This window comes from Oncorhynchus nerka, linkage group LG14, assembly GCF_034236695.1.
Source record: "Oncorhynchus nerka isolate Pitt River linkage group LG14, Oner_Uvic_2.0, whole genome shotgun sequence".
NCBI classification, from domain to species: Eukaryota; Metazoa; Chordata; class Actinopteri; order Salmoniformes; family Salmonidae; genus Oncorhynchus; species Oncorhynchus nerka.
Genome location: NC_088409.1, coordinates 53263702 through 53278275, shown reverse-complemented (window position 1 = coordinate 53278275; position 14574 = coordinate 53263702). Strand labels below are relative to the sequence as shown.

The window sequence follows — 14574 nt, the reverse complement described above, 5'->3', positions numbered from 1 at the left end:
TTCACTACGTATTGTATCAACACAGAGCCCTCAAATTTACACCTTTAGTGATTACATTTAAATGCGGCCTGTTACAAAGTTTGACTCTTGGTAAATATCATTTGTGCTCTCACCCATATATACTGCCAATTTGAATATGTCACCTAATATCCACTGTCCTTGATTCTTACAAAGATTATTCAACCCCAAAATCTGCTAAGGAGCAGGGTTGATCCAAGCTCTCTAACCTCACAAAATGTAATACTTTTCTTGCCTCACGAAAGCAGTCAAGCACCCAAGCTAACTGGCTAAAGTTGGCTAGCTTGCTAGCTATCATACTCTAATTCATCAATTAATCTGCTTGGGAGTTAAAGTGACAAGGAAATATTCAAATTTGTTTCAGGAAAACTTTGTTGCTCTCTTTTTGGAATTCGCTACCTCTTTATCTTATTGGAAGGATTAATATCATTCAAATGAATGTGTTGCCTAAATGTTTATATTTATTTCAATGTTTACCCATTTTTACTCAAATCTTTTTTAATTCACTGTATCAAATATTTATGTATTTTATTTGGGATGGCAGGGTACCACGGATTGGTAGAAAACATTTACAGAAGCCTAAGGCATTGGGTGGTTTAGCTCTACAACATTTTCAGACATACTATTGGGCTACAAATTTCAGAGCTCTTTTGTACTGGCTGCAGACTGATCCTACTGACCCTAGACCACTCTGGGTCCAGATGGAGTCTGAATCATGTAAACCTGCTGCACCTTCTTCTGTGTTGTGCTCGTCTCTCCCAGTGTCCCTAGGCAAAAGGTGTGTCAACCCAATTGTAAAGCAGTCTCTTAAAATTTGGAATCAGTTCCGTTTAGCCTTTAGCCTCCGAGGCTTTTCTCTCAGGCCCAATCAATCAGAACCTTTTATTTCCTCCATCTTTGAATGATGGGGCTTTTGCCATCTGGCACTCACTAGGCCTTTCCTCATTAGCCCAAATATTATTTGATGATACATTTGCCTCTTTTGCTCAGCTACAGGAAAAGTTCAACCTCCCCCAATCCCACTTTTTCCGCTATCTCCAGACTAGGAACTTTGTCAGAGCTAACACCCCTGAATTTTCCCACAGGCCTTGCGAAATACAGCTATAGAGATCATCTTTGAGCTGAACAAGCTTCCTAGGGGCTCAAATTCAGATGTATATGCAATCATTAGTGACTTACAGAACCATTCTTTGGTGCCTTTTAAAGACTCGATGGGAATAGGATTTGGGGGAGGAACTTGGGGAAGACTCCTGGGAATCTGTGCTGCACAGGGTGCACTCGTCCTCTTTTAGCACTAGACACAGCCTCATTCAATTCAAGGTGGTTCACTGTATCCACTGGTCCGGGGCCAAACTTGGAAGAATATTCTCTGATTTTGATCCTACATGTGTCCGATATAAAACGGAACCAGCCACACTTTTGCATATGTTTTGGGGCTGTCATAAACTTTCATGTTTCTGGGAATTAATAGTTAAATGTTTTTCTGATATATATGACACTGTTATAGATCCGTCTCCCCTTTACAGCCCTTTTTGGAGTACTGACCATAGGTACCCCCTATCAAGAATCCAGTTGGACACTGTTGCTTATACAACTCTTTTAGCTAGACGGCTAATACTACAGAACTGGAAGATGGTAGCTCCCCCATCTTATAAATGTTGGGTGAGAGATGTCTTGTGCTCTCTGAAACTAGAAAAAATGTAATTCAATATATGTGGGAACCCCAAATAAGACCGGAATGGCTTGGTCTCCATTCCGGTCTTATTTTAAACAGTCCATCCTCTAATGGTATTCACATTTTTTTTTAAATAAGTCTATATTTGACTCCCCTGTGACTTAAGGGTTGGATGAGCATTTCTTTGTGGGTTTTTGTGACCTGATTGATTGTGACCTGCGGATGCCTTGTTCATCTTGCCCGGTCACAGACTAAAATGTGAGCTTTTGCACTGTTTTTTAAAATATATTTTTTAAACATTTTGTTCACGCTTACATAAAATTATTATTATATATATTTTTTATTTTAAAGCATTGTAAACTTTATTTTTGGTCCAGTGGATGGTCGGTCTGTGGTCATGATTGTCTGTGAGTGGTTGCATTTCTCCACTCCTATCCCTTGACTGTCTACAGGAACAATGGTGAGGTGTTTGCTCTGTCCCTGTACTATAGATTGCCCTTTAACCTTTGTAGCCTACTGCCCGGTGTGTTTAACTTGTCTAAAGTACGGTATCTTTAAAGATAATTATTTTTTGTATTTTTTCTAGTTGAGTATATTATTTATATTGTTTTGTGTTGTGTGTAAAACAAAGTTTTCAAAACATATGTTTCCCATGCCAATAAAGCCTTTAAATTGAACTTGAATTGGGAGAGCGGAGAGCGATGACTCAAGTAGAGGAGTCTATGCATGTGTGTGTGTGTGTGTGTGTGTGTGTGTGTGTGTGTGTGTGTGTGTGTGTGTGTGTGTGTGTGTGGTAAAATACGGTATACCGCCCAGCCCGAATTGTAATGGTGTGTTCGTGGAGGTGGGTGTGTGTTGTTGTCACACAGATGCTGAAGGCCCTAATCATGGGATATCTACAGCTTCCCAAGATGGCCTGCTCCTCCCTGTTGTTTAGGCCCAAGATAACACACTGAACAAATTATATGGATTATACTAAACACATACTGATTCTACTGAACATTATATCTTATACTGTGCGTGTGCGCGTTAGTTTGTTAGGGTTGGGCAGTATCCAGGTTTTCATACCGTTTCTGTACCATACCGGATATACTGTATTACCGGAAGTGCCAAACTATTTAGCCAACAGGGATCTTGATCCAGGAGGGGATTGAATGTCTCTGCTGTAACCAAGACGCTTGATCTTGCCATCTAGCCACTTTAGCTAGCAAATTAGCAAACCAAATGCATAGCTGGGAGCCCTGAGCTGGAGATAATTGATTTGACACATCTTAGATTTCTTATAGTTATACTTAAATAAGCAGTGGCGTAGCACGCACCCCTTGCAAAGCGGGCGTGCCCCCATCCAAAATAATAATAATTATGACTATTAATATTACATAGAAAATGTGCTGTAAAGTTACCTTTTTTTAATCTTTAACATTTATTGAACAATGATGGTTTTCACTACTTTTAACCAGGGCCCATAGTCCTCTGGTCAAAAGTAGTTGGGAACCAAAGAGTTGCACATTTTAGTTTTTGCCACAGTGCTACGCACTTGATTCCATTAATGAACTCATCATTAAACCTTTGAATAGTGGAATCAGGTGTGTAGTGCTAGAGGGCAATAACTAAAATGTGCCCCTCTTTGGGTCTCCATGACCAGGATTAAGAGACACTGATGTAGGCACGCTGCCAGAGGCTGTGGCACAGTCCAAAACCCACTCCCTGCTCTCTAGGCTCCTGCACTTCACAGACAATAAATCCAGAAGAATTGAATTGGTATACACAGCAAACTGGTTTTCTGCTGAGGGGAGGAGAGGGGGAGAGAAGGAGCCTCCTCTCACTTTGTGGTGGAGGAAAGCTGATGAGATTGGTTGGTAGGGAGAGGAGCAGTATACTGTATTGTGCATTTTCTATATGCAGAATTATTCATCCAGCACTTAGTGTAATATATTGTGATGTGGTGATTACAAATCAAATTAAAATCAGATTGTATTAGTCACATGCGTTGAATACTTACAAGCCCTTAACCAACAATGGAGTATTAATAAGAAAATACAGTAAAAGAAAAAAAGTAACACAATCAAATAACAATGAGGCTATATACAGGGGGTAATACAGGGGGTACTGCGAGATGCAGCAGTGTAAAAACAAAGGGGGGGGGGGGGGGGGTCAATGCAATAGGTGGCCATTTGATTAATTATTCAGTCTAATGTCTTGGGGGTAGAAGCTGTTAAAGAGCCTTTTGGACCTAGACTTGGCGCTCCAGTACCGCTTGCCGTGCGGTAGCAGAGAGAACAGTCTATGACTTGGGTGACTTGACTCTTTGACAATTTTTTTGTGCGTGTCTCTCTGTGTGGAGTAAAGGGAAGCTTTAGCCTACAGCTCCGCAGTCTGATGTTAGTTACCATAACAATGATGGGGAGAGCTCTACTTCCCCCGGTGGCGGCGTGGCCCTCTGACATCTGGTAGAAATGAGGTAAAATGGATTAAGTTAGCCTCCATTAGTATCCCCAGCCACTGTGAGCTCCGCTTCTGGATCAGCATGTTTTTGTTTGGCCTTATACAGCTCCTTGAGTACGTTCTTAGTGCCAGCGTCGGTTTGTGGTGGTAAATAGACGGCTATGAAAAATATAGATGAAAACTCTCTTGGTAGATAGTGTGGTCTACAGCTTATTATCAGGTACTCTACCTCAGGTGAGCAATACCTCGAGACTACCTTAATATTAGACATCGCGCACCAGTTGATATTGACAAATAGACACACACCCCCACCCCTTGTCTTACCAGACTTCTGTCCTGCCGATGCACGGAAAACCCAGCCAACTGTATATTATCTTTGTTGTCATTCATGACTCGGTGAAACATAAGATTTTCCAGTAATACAGTGCATTCGGAAAGTATTCAGACCCCTTGACTAAAATGTATTAAATAGTTTTTTCCCTCATCAATCTACACACAATACCCAATAATGACAAAGTAAAAAAAGGTCTTTGTTTTATCTTGCAAATGTATTACAAAAAAAATAATAAAAAATATCACCCTTTACTCAGTACTCTGTTGAAGCACCTTTGGCAGCGAGGATTTCATCAAGGATCTCTGTGTCTGAGGTCCCTCGACCCTGACTACTCTTCCAGGCCCTGCTGCTAAAAAATATCCCCGCAGCATGACCATGCCACCGTGCTTCACCGTTGGGATGGTTTTGGCCAGGTGTTGAGCGGTGCCTGGTTTTCTCCAGAGGTGACGCTTGGCATTCAGGGCAAAGAGTTCAACCTTGGTTTCATCAGACCAGATAATCTTGTTTGGCATAGTCTGAGAGTCCTTTAGGTGCCTTTTGGCAAACTCCAAGCGGGCTGTCATGTGCCTTTTACTGTGGAGTGGCTTCCGTCTGGCCACTCTACCATAAATGCCTGATTGGTGGAGTGCTGCAGAGATGGTTGTCCTTCTGAGAGGTTCTCTCATCTCAACAAAATAATTCTGGAGCTCTGTCAGAGTGACCATGACCAAGGACCTTCTCTCCGATTACTCAGCTTGGCCGGGCGGCCAGCTCTAGGAAGAGTCTTGGTGGTTACAAACTTCTTTCATTTATGAAAGATGGAGGCCACTGTGTTTTTGGGGACCTTCAATGCTGCAGCAATTTGTTGGTACCCTTCCCCAGATCTGTGCCTCGACATAATTCTGTCTCTGCGCTCTACCCACAATTGTGGGACCTTATACAGACAAGTATGCCTTTCCAAATCATGTCCAATCAATTGAATTTACCACAGGTGGACATGATTAAAGTTGTAGAAACATCTCTAGGATGGTCAATGGAAGCAGGACGTACCTGAGCTCAAAAGGTCTGAATACTTATTTAAATACGGTAGATAAATACGGTTTATGTTTTTTACTTTTCATGAATGTGCAAAAGTTTCTAAAAACCAGTTTTCGCTTTGTCATTATGGGATATTTTGTGTAGATTGATGAGGAAATGGTTTTATTTAATCCATTGGGAATGAGTAAACTCTTAATGTGTGTATGGGCTTTTTGAATGAATCATCACCTTAGAAAGCACTGTCATTTCATTGTGTTAGGCTTTGGAACAACATCCACAACTGCCATGTTTTCCACTTAGTTTCAACCTGCTAACGGAACACCTGGCCAACAGCCAGTGAAATTGCAGAGCGCCCAATTCAAAAACAGAAACACTCATAATAAAAATTCCGAAAACATACAGGTGTTATACATTGGCTTAAAGATAAACTTCTTGTTAATCCAACCGCTGTGTCAGATTTCAAAAAGGCTTTATGGCAAAAGCAAACCATGCGATTATCTAAGAACAGCGCCCAGCAGACAAATCATTACAAACAGTAACCAGCCAAGTAGAGGAGTAACAAAAGTCAGAAATAGCAATAAAATTAATCACTTACCTTTGATGATCTTCATATGGTTGCACTCACAAGACTCCATGTTACACAATAAATGTTATTTTTGTTTGATAAAGTCCCTCTTTATGTCTAAAAACCTTAGTTTTGTTGGTGCGCTTTGTTCAGTAATCCATTAACACAAAGTGCGGTCACAGCAGGCAGACGACAAATCAAAAAAGTACCATAAAAGTTCATAGAAACATGTCAAACGATGTTTATAGTCAATCCTCTGGTTATTTTTGTCATAAATAATCGATCATATTTCAACCGGACAATATCTCTGTCAATAGAAAAGGAAAAACAAGAAAGGCGCGCTCCCGGTCAAGCACCGAACATATGTCTGGAAATTTCTACTGTCCTCTCATTGAAAGTGGTGTTTCTCCCTAATTTTTTAGAGTAAAAGCCTGAAATAATGCCTAAAGACTGGCCACATGTAGTGGAAGCCATAGTGACCGTGAACTGGGTCATAAGTCTTTGTATGGTGGATAGGCTTTCAATGGAAAAACAGCCATTTCAAAATAATAATAATAAAATAAGCACTTCCTGGATGGATTCTCCTCAGGTTTTCGCCTACCATATCAGTTCTGTTATACTCACAGACATTATTTTAACAGTTTTGGAATCTTTAGAGTTTTTTTCTATCAAAATATACCAATTATATGCATACCCTAGCTTCTGGGCCTGAGTATCAGGCAGTTTACTTTGGGCACCTCATTCATCCAAACTACTCAATTACTGCCCCCGGTCCCAGAATGGTTAAACCTCTTTCTTCAAATGGATCAATCACAGTGAGGTGATTTTTGATGGAATTTGCATGAATGTCAGACTGGTTAGAGGGACAATATAGCCCAATATAGAGTACCAGGCCATTAGGACTTGATGGTTGTCAGTGAGTTGGGTACTACCAATGCATGTCCAGTGTGCATTTTATTGCGGTCATGATTGCCAGTGTGGTGGTAATACGGTCACCGCAACAGCCCTACTACTCTAGTCATTTTCCCTCCTCTCTTTCTTTTCTCTCTCTCTCTCTCGATTATATTTATCTCCCCTCACTCTCCCTTTTCTTTCTCTGTGCTATTTAGCTTTTCGGTGCAGACTGCAGCACTTTAGGTAGCGCTAAGTGAGTGTACAGTATGAGCTAGATTTCAAATTCGTAAGTGGGAGAGAGGAAGTACGGAGCGAGACATAGTGTGTGGAGTAGGTGGCTGGTCTGAATAGTTGAATGACACTGTTACGGCTGGTGTAACACAGCTGGTGATTTAGACACGCATGCATGCACACACACACACACACACACACACACACACACACACACACACACTCCTTTGCTTAGTGCAATTCCCAGAGCTCACTCCAGCTTGGATTGACTTCCTGTCTTTTTACCATGTCCCTCTAAATCACGTCGGAATATTTGTGTGAACAGTATGTGTGGACGAGAGAGAGAGCGTGCACGAGAACTCGAGGGAGCGGGCGAGACTGGGTGCTAGAGTGCGTGCCTGTGTGTGTTTTTGGCTGTCAGTTCTGGTCAGCTGACGACCGTGTCTTGCTTCGATTGGAGGAGCCAGCTGTGTTCAGCTACAGTGTAGGCAGATCAGATCAGTGCGGAGAGTGGAGCGACAAGGCAGCCTCTGTCTGCTGCAGCTGGAGGGTCCCAGCGCTCAGCACTTAGCAGTACTGAGCCAGAGGAGAGCAGTGGGATTGCAGTACGAAGTAGGCAGGCAGTGCTGGAGCACCGGAGCTTTAGGGACTAACCTGGGCTAACCTGACTAGGCTGTAGCTGGGGTTTCCTGAACTTAGCATCACTTAGCACTATTAGGCTAGTCCAAGGTCCAGGGGGCCAGGGCTGGGTGGTGAATCCAGGGCAGAGGGCTCTGTCTGTGGGTGACGTGGTTGGGTACCTGGGTATGGGCTGCTCGGCCAGCTTGGTGCTCCTCCAGGCCCTACGTTCCGTGGGCCGGGCCAACTGTGTCCACATGTGCTCCCGCCAGGACCAGCTATCCTCGGACGCCCTGCCTCCCGGCGAGGGCCACACCGCCACCGGGGAGGTAGAGCCCTCACCATCATTGTTATGGTAACTAACATCAGACTGCGGAGCTGTTGGCTGCAGCCTCCCTTCTTCCTTTGTTGGGGCGGGGGGGCGGGCGGAGTGTAAGAGGGCTAGAGGGAATCTGTTTGGGCTCCTTCTGTTTTTGTATACGAGTGTTAGCCATGTGGTATTAACATACAGCGAGGGGAGAATGTGTCCTCTCTCTGTGTTTGTGTAAGTGTGTGCGTGTGACTGGGTGTGTGTGTGCGTGTGTGTTTGTGTGGAGAGTAATGTATTATCCAGGAGCGAGCCATGATGTGAACAGAGCTGTGTGTTACTCCCTCTCAGCTGAGAGGGAGAGGGGCGGAAACAGAGGCAGGGGGCTGGCGGGGATGTACAGGGAGAGAAGGGTGGTGGGGGGTGGCTGCGGGTCAGTCCAGGGCAATATAGTTTCTGTGGGAAAAATGTGTCTCTTTGCTCATGTTTCATCTAATAGGCTGCTGATAAGATGATGTGAGTGTTTGTCGAAGTCAACGGGTGAATGAATGAGCAAATGAACAAATGTAGGATATTGGACTGGCCCATATTCTTTTGTTTCTGTCTGTGAGTGACCGCAATACCATTTGGATCCATTATTAGGAGCAGTAGGGTGGAGTTGTCCCTGTATGCTGTTCTTGGGTCAGTTTAGCAGTTTCCCTACTAATGGTTAAGGTTAGGATTGGGGAGGGGAAGCTGATCCAAGATCTGTACTGAGGAAAAGCTTCACCCCAAAGTTTATTAAGGCAGTAATGAGTTGTGACCGCTTGGTTCGTGATTGTGAACTAAATCAGTGGTGAGTCTGAGACTGACGGGTGAGGTTATACTCAGGGTGGCAAGGTGATGCTGAGGAACAGGGGTGTACAGATATTTAATAGTTACAGCCAAAATTGTTGTCACCATTCAACATGGGTATCTGTATTTCATTGTCCCTGTCCTTCCGTCTGTCCGACCATCCCTCTGCCTGGTCATTGTAGGGCTAATCCCCATCTCTGGGACAGGCTTCCATATTCCCAGAAATCCTTTGTTTCCTGATTGCTGAATGCATGGTGACATTGAAGAAATTGAAAAATGTCACGACTCAAATTGAGGGGTGTTGTAGAAAACAAAGTCATCAGCGATTCGACTTAAGTATCAAAGTTAATGACGAATTTACTAAATATCGCTGTACCCATGTGTGTTTTGGCTCTTACTCAACTGATTGTTTTCTGGGCAGAATCAGATGGTGTAGAACGTATTTTCATTCTAGACATCGTAGGGGAGATGTCGTCCGTGGGTGTGATGTAGCATTTGGCCGGAGCAAGGAGTTTGGGTAACCAGGCAACCATAAAGTCCCCTCTCTCTTTTCTCTCCCCGCTTTCTTCTCTCTCTCTCTCTGCCTCTCTCTCTCTGCCTCTCTCTCTCTGCATCTCTCTCTTTCTGCCTCTCTCTCTCTCTGCCTCTCTCTCTCTGCCTCTCTCTCTCTCTGCCTTGGGAGTGTTTTGTAGTTGAGAGGACATGTAAAGGGCTCTGTCCTTACTTTCTTTCAATTTTCTTTTCTATGGTGGAGAGTTAACACACTGTTAGTTTAATTCGGTTCTTTTTCAAAGTTTGGGAGGAATAAGACAGAGTTTTAGTTTCCTGGGGTTTGAACGGTGTGGTGTGCAATGATGGCTTCGCAGCCTTGGGCGAAGGAGATGCTGTCATTACGGCATGGATTCAGGTGTGTTCCTGAGAATGGAGTTAAGGTGGAGGAGGTTCTGCTCATGGTCGGCGAACAGCTAGGAGATGAATTTATGGATTCCACTTCCAGAATTAACAAAGCTGTGATTGTCTTCATGAAAAGAGTGAATTTGGTGGGTAGGTTGATTGCTAGTGGAATATTTGTAAGGGATGTGTTGGTGGCGTAGCTGAGTCTGGGTCTAGACATGCTATGGATGGTGGTGTAGCTGAGACTGGATCTAGTCATGTCATGGATGGTGGTGTAGATGAGGCAGGGCCTAGTCAGGTTATGCTAGTGGATGAGGAGAGTATCGTGGGGAAGGGCAAGCGGCTAGGGGCGGTGGAGGAGGGTGTCAAGTGGAAGAGGGGGAAAAAGGGGAGAAGAAAGGAGGTGGGAGGGGAGAGGCTGATGTGGTCAAAGGTACTAAGGAACCTTTGCCTGTCGTTAGGGGGAGTCCCTGACTAGAGAGAAAGGGCAGGTGGTCCAATTGGGAGATGGAGATGAGGAGGAGGAAGGTGAATCTGAGGAAGAGGACAATGTTTAGGCTTTTTTTCCCAGGCTCCTCATCAATGGGTCCAGAGCTGACAGCCAATCAGGAAGAGGGGTCAAAGTACATGAGACTAAAGGGTAAAAGGTTCATCTTGAAGCTTTATTTTGCGTACCAGGAAAGTTCGTAAGATCAGTATAACACGCTTTGAAAAAATGAGGGGCATGGTGTCCTCTCACCAAGGAAACATTTTGGATTGAGAAAGTGGGTCACAACCGTGCACAATGGTCTACCTTCAGATGCTATTTAGATTAATAGTAATCATTTTGATATTCATTCAAAGGTCTTTCTTTATTTTGACTATTTTCTACATTTTAGAATAATAGGGAAGACATCAACACTATGAAATAAAACATATGGAATCATGTAGTAACCAAAAAAGTATATTTGAGAATCTTCAAAGTAGCCACCCTTTGCCTTGATGACATCTTTGCAAACTCTTGGCATTCTGCTTTGCTGGTGACACTGTCTGTGATTTATTTAGAATTCAAGACACACTTAACCAGCATGGCTACCACAGAATTCTGCAGCAACACGCCATTCCATCTGGCTTGCACTTAGTGTAACTATCATTTGTTTTTCTACTTTGAATAATATACAATATATTTAGATGTTTAACACATTGTTTTCGTTACTACATGATTCCATGTGTGTTGGAATCATGTACAATGTAGAAAATAGTAAAAATAAAGAAAAACCCTTTAAATGAGTAGGTGTGACCAAACTTTTGACTGGTACTGTATGTATTTACAAAAAAATATACATGGGGGATTGAAAATGATGCAGACAATCTATCTGCAATATTAAAGCTGATCTACCCCCAGATGTCCAGACATTAATTAGGCTGTTCTCTGACTCTCCATGTACCCTGGTCTGTCTGTCACTGACCCTTGTGTCAAGAGAAAATATGCAGCTACAGTTGAAGTCAGAAGTTTACACATTTAAACTCAGTTTTTCACAATTCCTGACATTAATTATATTAAAGATTCACTGGTTTAGGTCAGTTAGGATCACCACTTTATTTTAAGAATGTGAAATGTCAGAATAATAGTAGAGAGAATTATTTATTTCAGCTTTTATTTCTTTCATCACATTCCCAGTGGGTCAGAAGTTTACAAACAGTCAATTAGTATTTGGTAGCATTGCCTTTAAATTGTTTAACTTGTGGGTCAAACGTTTTGTGTAGCCTTCCACAAGCTTTCCACAATATGTTGGGTGAATTTTGGCCCATTCCTCCTGACAGAGCTGGTGTAACTGAGTCAGGTTTTAAGGCATCCTTGCTCACACACGCTTTTTCAGTTCAGCCCACAAATGCTCTATAGGATTTAGGTCAGGGCTTTGTGATGGCCACTCCAATACCTTGACTTTGTTGTCCTTAAGCCAACTTGCCACAACTTTGGAAGTAGGCTTGGGGTCATTGTCCATTTGGAAGACCCATTTGAGACCAAGCCTTAACTTCCTGACCGATGTCTTGAGATGTTGCTTCAATATATCCACAGAATTTTCCGCCCTCATGATCTAATTTGTGAAGTGCACCAGTCCCTCCTGCAGCAAAGCACCTCCACAACATGATGCTGCCACGGTTGGGATGGTGTTCTTCGGCTTGCAAGCATCCCCCTTTTTTTCTCCAAACATAACAATGGTTGGCCAAAGACTTCTATTTTTGTTTCATCAGACCAGAGGACATTTCTCCAAAAAGTACGATCTTTGTCCCCATGTGCAGTTGCAAACCGTAGTCTGGCTTTTTTATGGCGGTTTTGGAGCAGTGGCTTCGTCCTTGCTGAGTGGCCTTTCAGGTTATGTTGATATAGGACTCGATTTGCTGTGGATATAGACACTTTTGTACTTGTTTCCTCAAGCATCTTCACAAGGTCTCCTTTAATGTTGTTCTGGGATTGAGTTGCACTTTTCGTACCAAAGAACGCGTCTCCTTCCTGAGCGGTATGATGGCTGCGTGGTCCCTTTGGTGTTTATAATTGAATACTACTATGTACAGATGAACGTGGTACCTTCAGGCGTTTGGAAATTGTTCCCAAGGATGAACCAGACATGTGGAGGCTAACCATTTTTTTGCTGAGGTCTTGGCTGATTTCTCTTGATTTTCCGATGCTGTCAAGCAAAGAGGCACTGAGTTTGAAGGTAGGCCTTGAAATACATCCACAGGTGCACCTCCAATTTACTCAAATGATGTCAATTAGACTATCAGAAGCTTCTAAAGCCATGACATTTTCTGGAATTTTCCAAGCTGTATAACGGCACAGTAGCGTATGTAAACTTCTGACCCACTGGAATTGTGATACAGTGAATTGTAAGTGAAATAATCTGTCTGTAAACAATTGTTTGAAAAATTACTTGTGTCATGCATGAAGTAGATGTCCTAACCGACTTGCCAAAACTATAGTTTGTTAACAAGAAATTTGTGGAGTGGTTGAAATGAGTTTTAATGACTCCAACCTAAGTGTATGTAAACTTCCGACTTCAAACTGTATATTGAACAAAAATAGAAAAGCAACATGTAAAGTGTGTTTCATGAGCTGAAATAAAACGATCCCAGACATTTTCCATGCGCAGAAAAAGCTTATTTCTCTCAAATGTTGTGCAGAAATGTCCAAGATAATCCATCCACCTGACTGGTGTGGCATAACAATAAGCTGATTAAACAGCATGATAATTACACAGATGCACCTTGTGCTAGGGACAATAAAAGGCCACTATAAAATGTGCATTTTTGCCACACAACCCAATGCCACAGATGTCTCATGTTTTGAGGGAGCGTGCAATTGACATGCTGACTGCAGGAATGTCCACCAAAGCTGTTGCCAAATAATTTAATGTTCATTTCTCTGCCATAAGTCACTTCCAACGTAATTTGTCAGTAAGTCCAACCGGCCTCACATCCGCAGACCACATGTAACTATGCCTGCCCAGGACCTCCAAATCCGACTATTTCACCTGCGGGATTGTCTGAGACCAGCCACCCAGACAGCTAATAAAACTGAGGAGTATTTCTGTCTGTAATAAAGCCCTTGTGTGGGGAAAAACTCATTCTGATTGGCTGGGCCTGGCTCCCTAGTGGGTGGGCCTGGCTCCCAAGTCGGTGAGGGCTCTCCGAGGCCCACCCATGCCTGCGCTCCTGCCCAGAAATTCATAGATTAGGGCAACATTCATTTATTTAAATAGACTGATTTCCTTATATGAACTGGAACTCAGTAAAATCATTGAAATGGTTGCATGTTGTGTTTATATTTTTGTTCAGTTATACTCCAGTCCCTGCCATTCCTCTCCCTCGTCTATGCTTCTCTATCTCCTCCCTCTTTTGGCAGGTAACCTAGCGGTTAGAGTGTCGGGCCAGTAACCAAAAGGTTGCTGGTTTGAACACCCAAGCCGACAAGGTAAAGAATCTGTTGATGTACCCTTAAGCAAAGCACTTAACCCTAACTTTCTCCAGGGAAACCTTACTACTATGGCTGAACCTGTAAAACAACACATTTCACAGCACATATCTGGCTTAGGTGACAATAATATATATATTTTCTTTATCTGCCTCCTTCCCCTGTTCATAAAAGTATGATATTATCACTTTCTGTACTCTTTAGCCCTCTCTTTCTCTTCCACATCTCCCCCCTCTCATTCTCTCTGTCCCTCAATCCCCCCCCCCCATATCTCCCCCTCTCTCTTTCTCTCTCCCCCCTCTCTTTCTCCCTCTCTCGCTCTCTGCAGTAGATGTGATCCAGATGGCGATAGCTGCAGTCTGATCCTGGACCCTGTCCTGTGCTGTCTCAGCACTAGGAAACATACACACTCTGGCTCCCATTACACAGCAGACTATTACTGCCTCCCAAACAGCAACCTATTTCCTACATAGTACTGTGCACTACTTTCGACCAGAGCCCTATGGGTCCTGGTCAAAAGTAGTCCACAATAAAGGGATAGGGTGCCATTTTGGATGTAAACAGAGATTGTAATTGAGATAGACATTCACCAGCTTCTACTGGTGGTCAAACTCTGAGATATTATATGGCCTTGGACCTTCCTTGTCAGCTCTCCTTTTCATCAATTTCCTTCTGTCATGTGTTTTCTCGCATCCTCTCTCTTTCTCTCTATTTTGTCTCTCCCACCCTCATTATATATTTTTCTCTCTCTCGCTCTCTCGGTCTTTCTCTTACATTTTCTCTCTCCATC

At 43.1% G+C, this 14574-nt stretch overlaps 1 protein-coding gene across 1 annotated transcript in view; it reads left to right on the top strand.

The window, feature by feature from the left end:
- Positions 1-7678: 7678 nt before the first annotated feature.
- The window catches only part of LOC115141471 (dedicator of cytokinesis protein 10-like), a 142273-nt gene continuing 135377 nt past the window's right edge, over positions 7679-14574 (top strand). The window contains 2 exon segments of the mRNA XM_029680362.2: positions 7679-8123; positions 8126-8152. Coding sequence (XP_029536222.2) covers positions 7986-8123; positions 8126-8152 — 165 coding nt within the window. The 5' untranslated portion in view covers positions 7679-7985.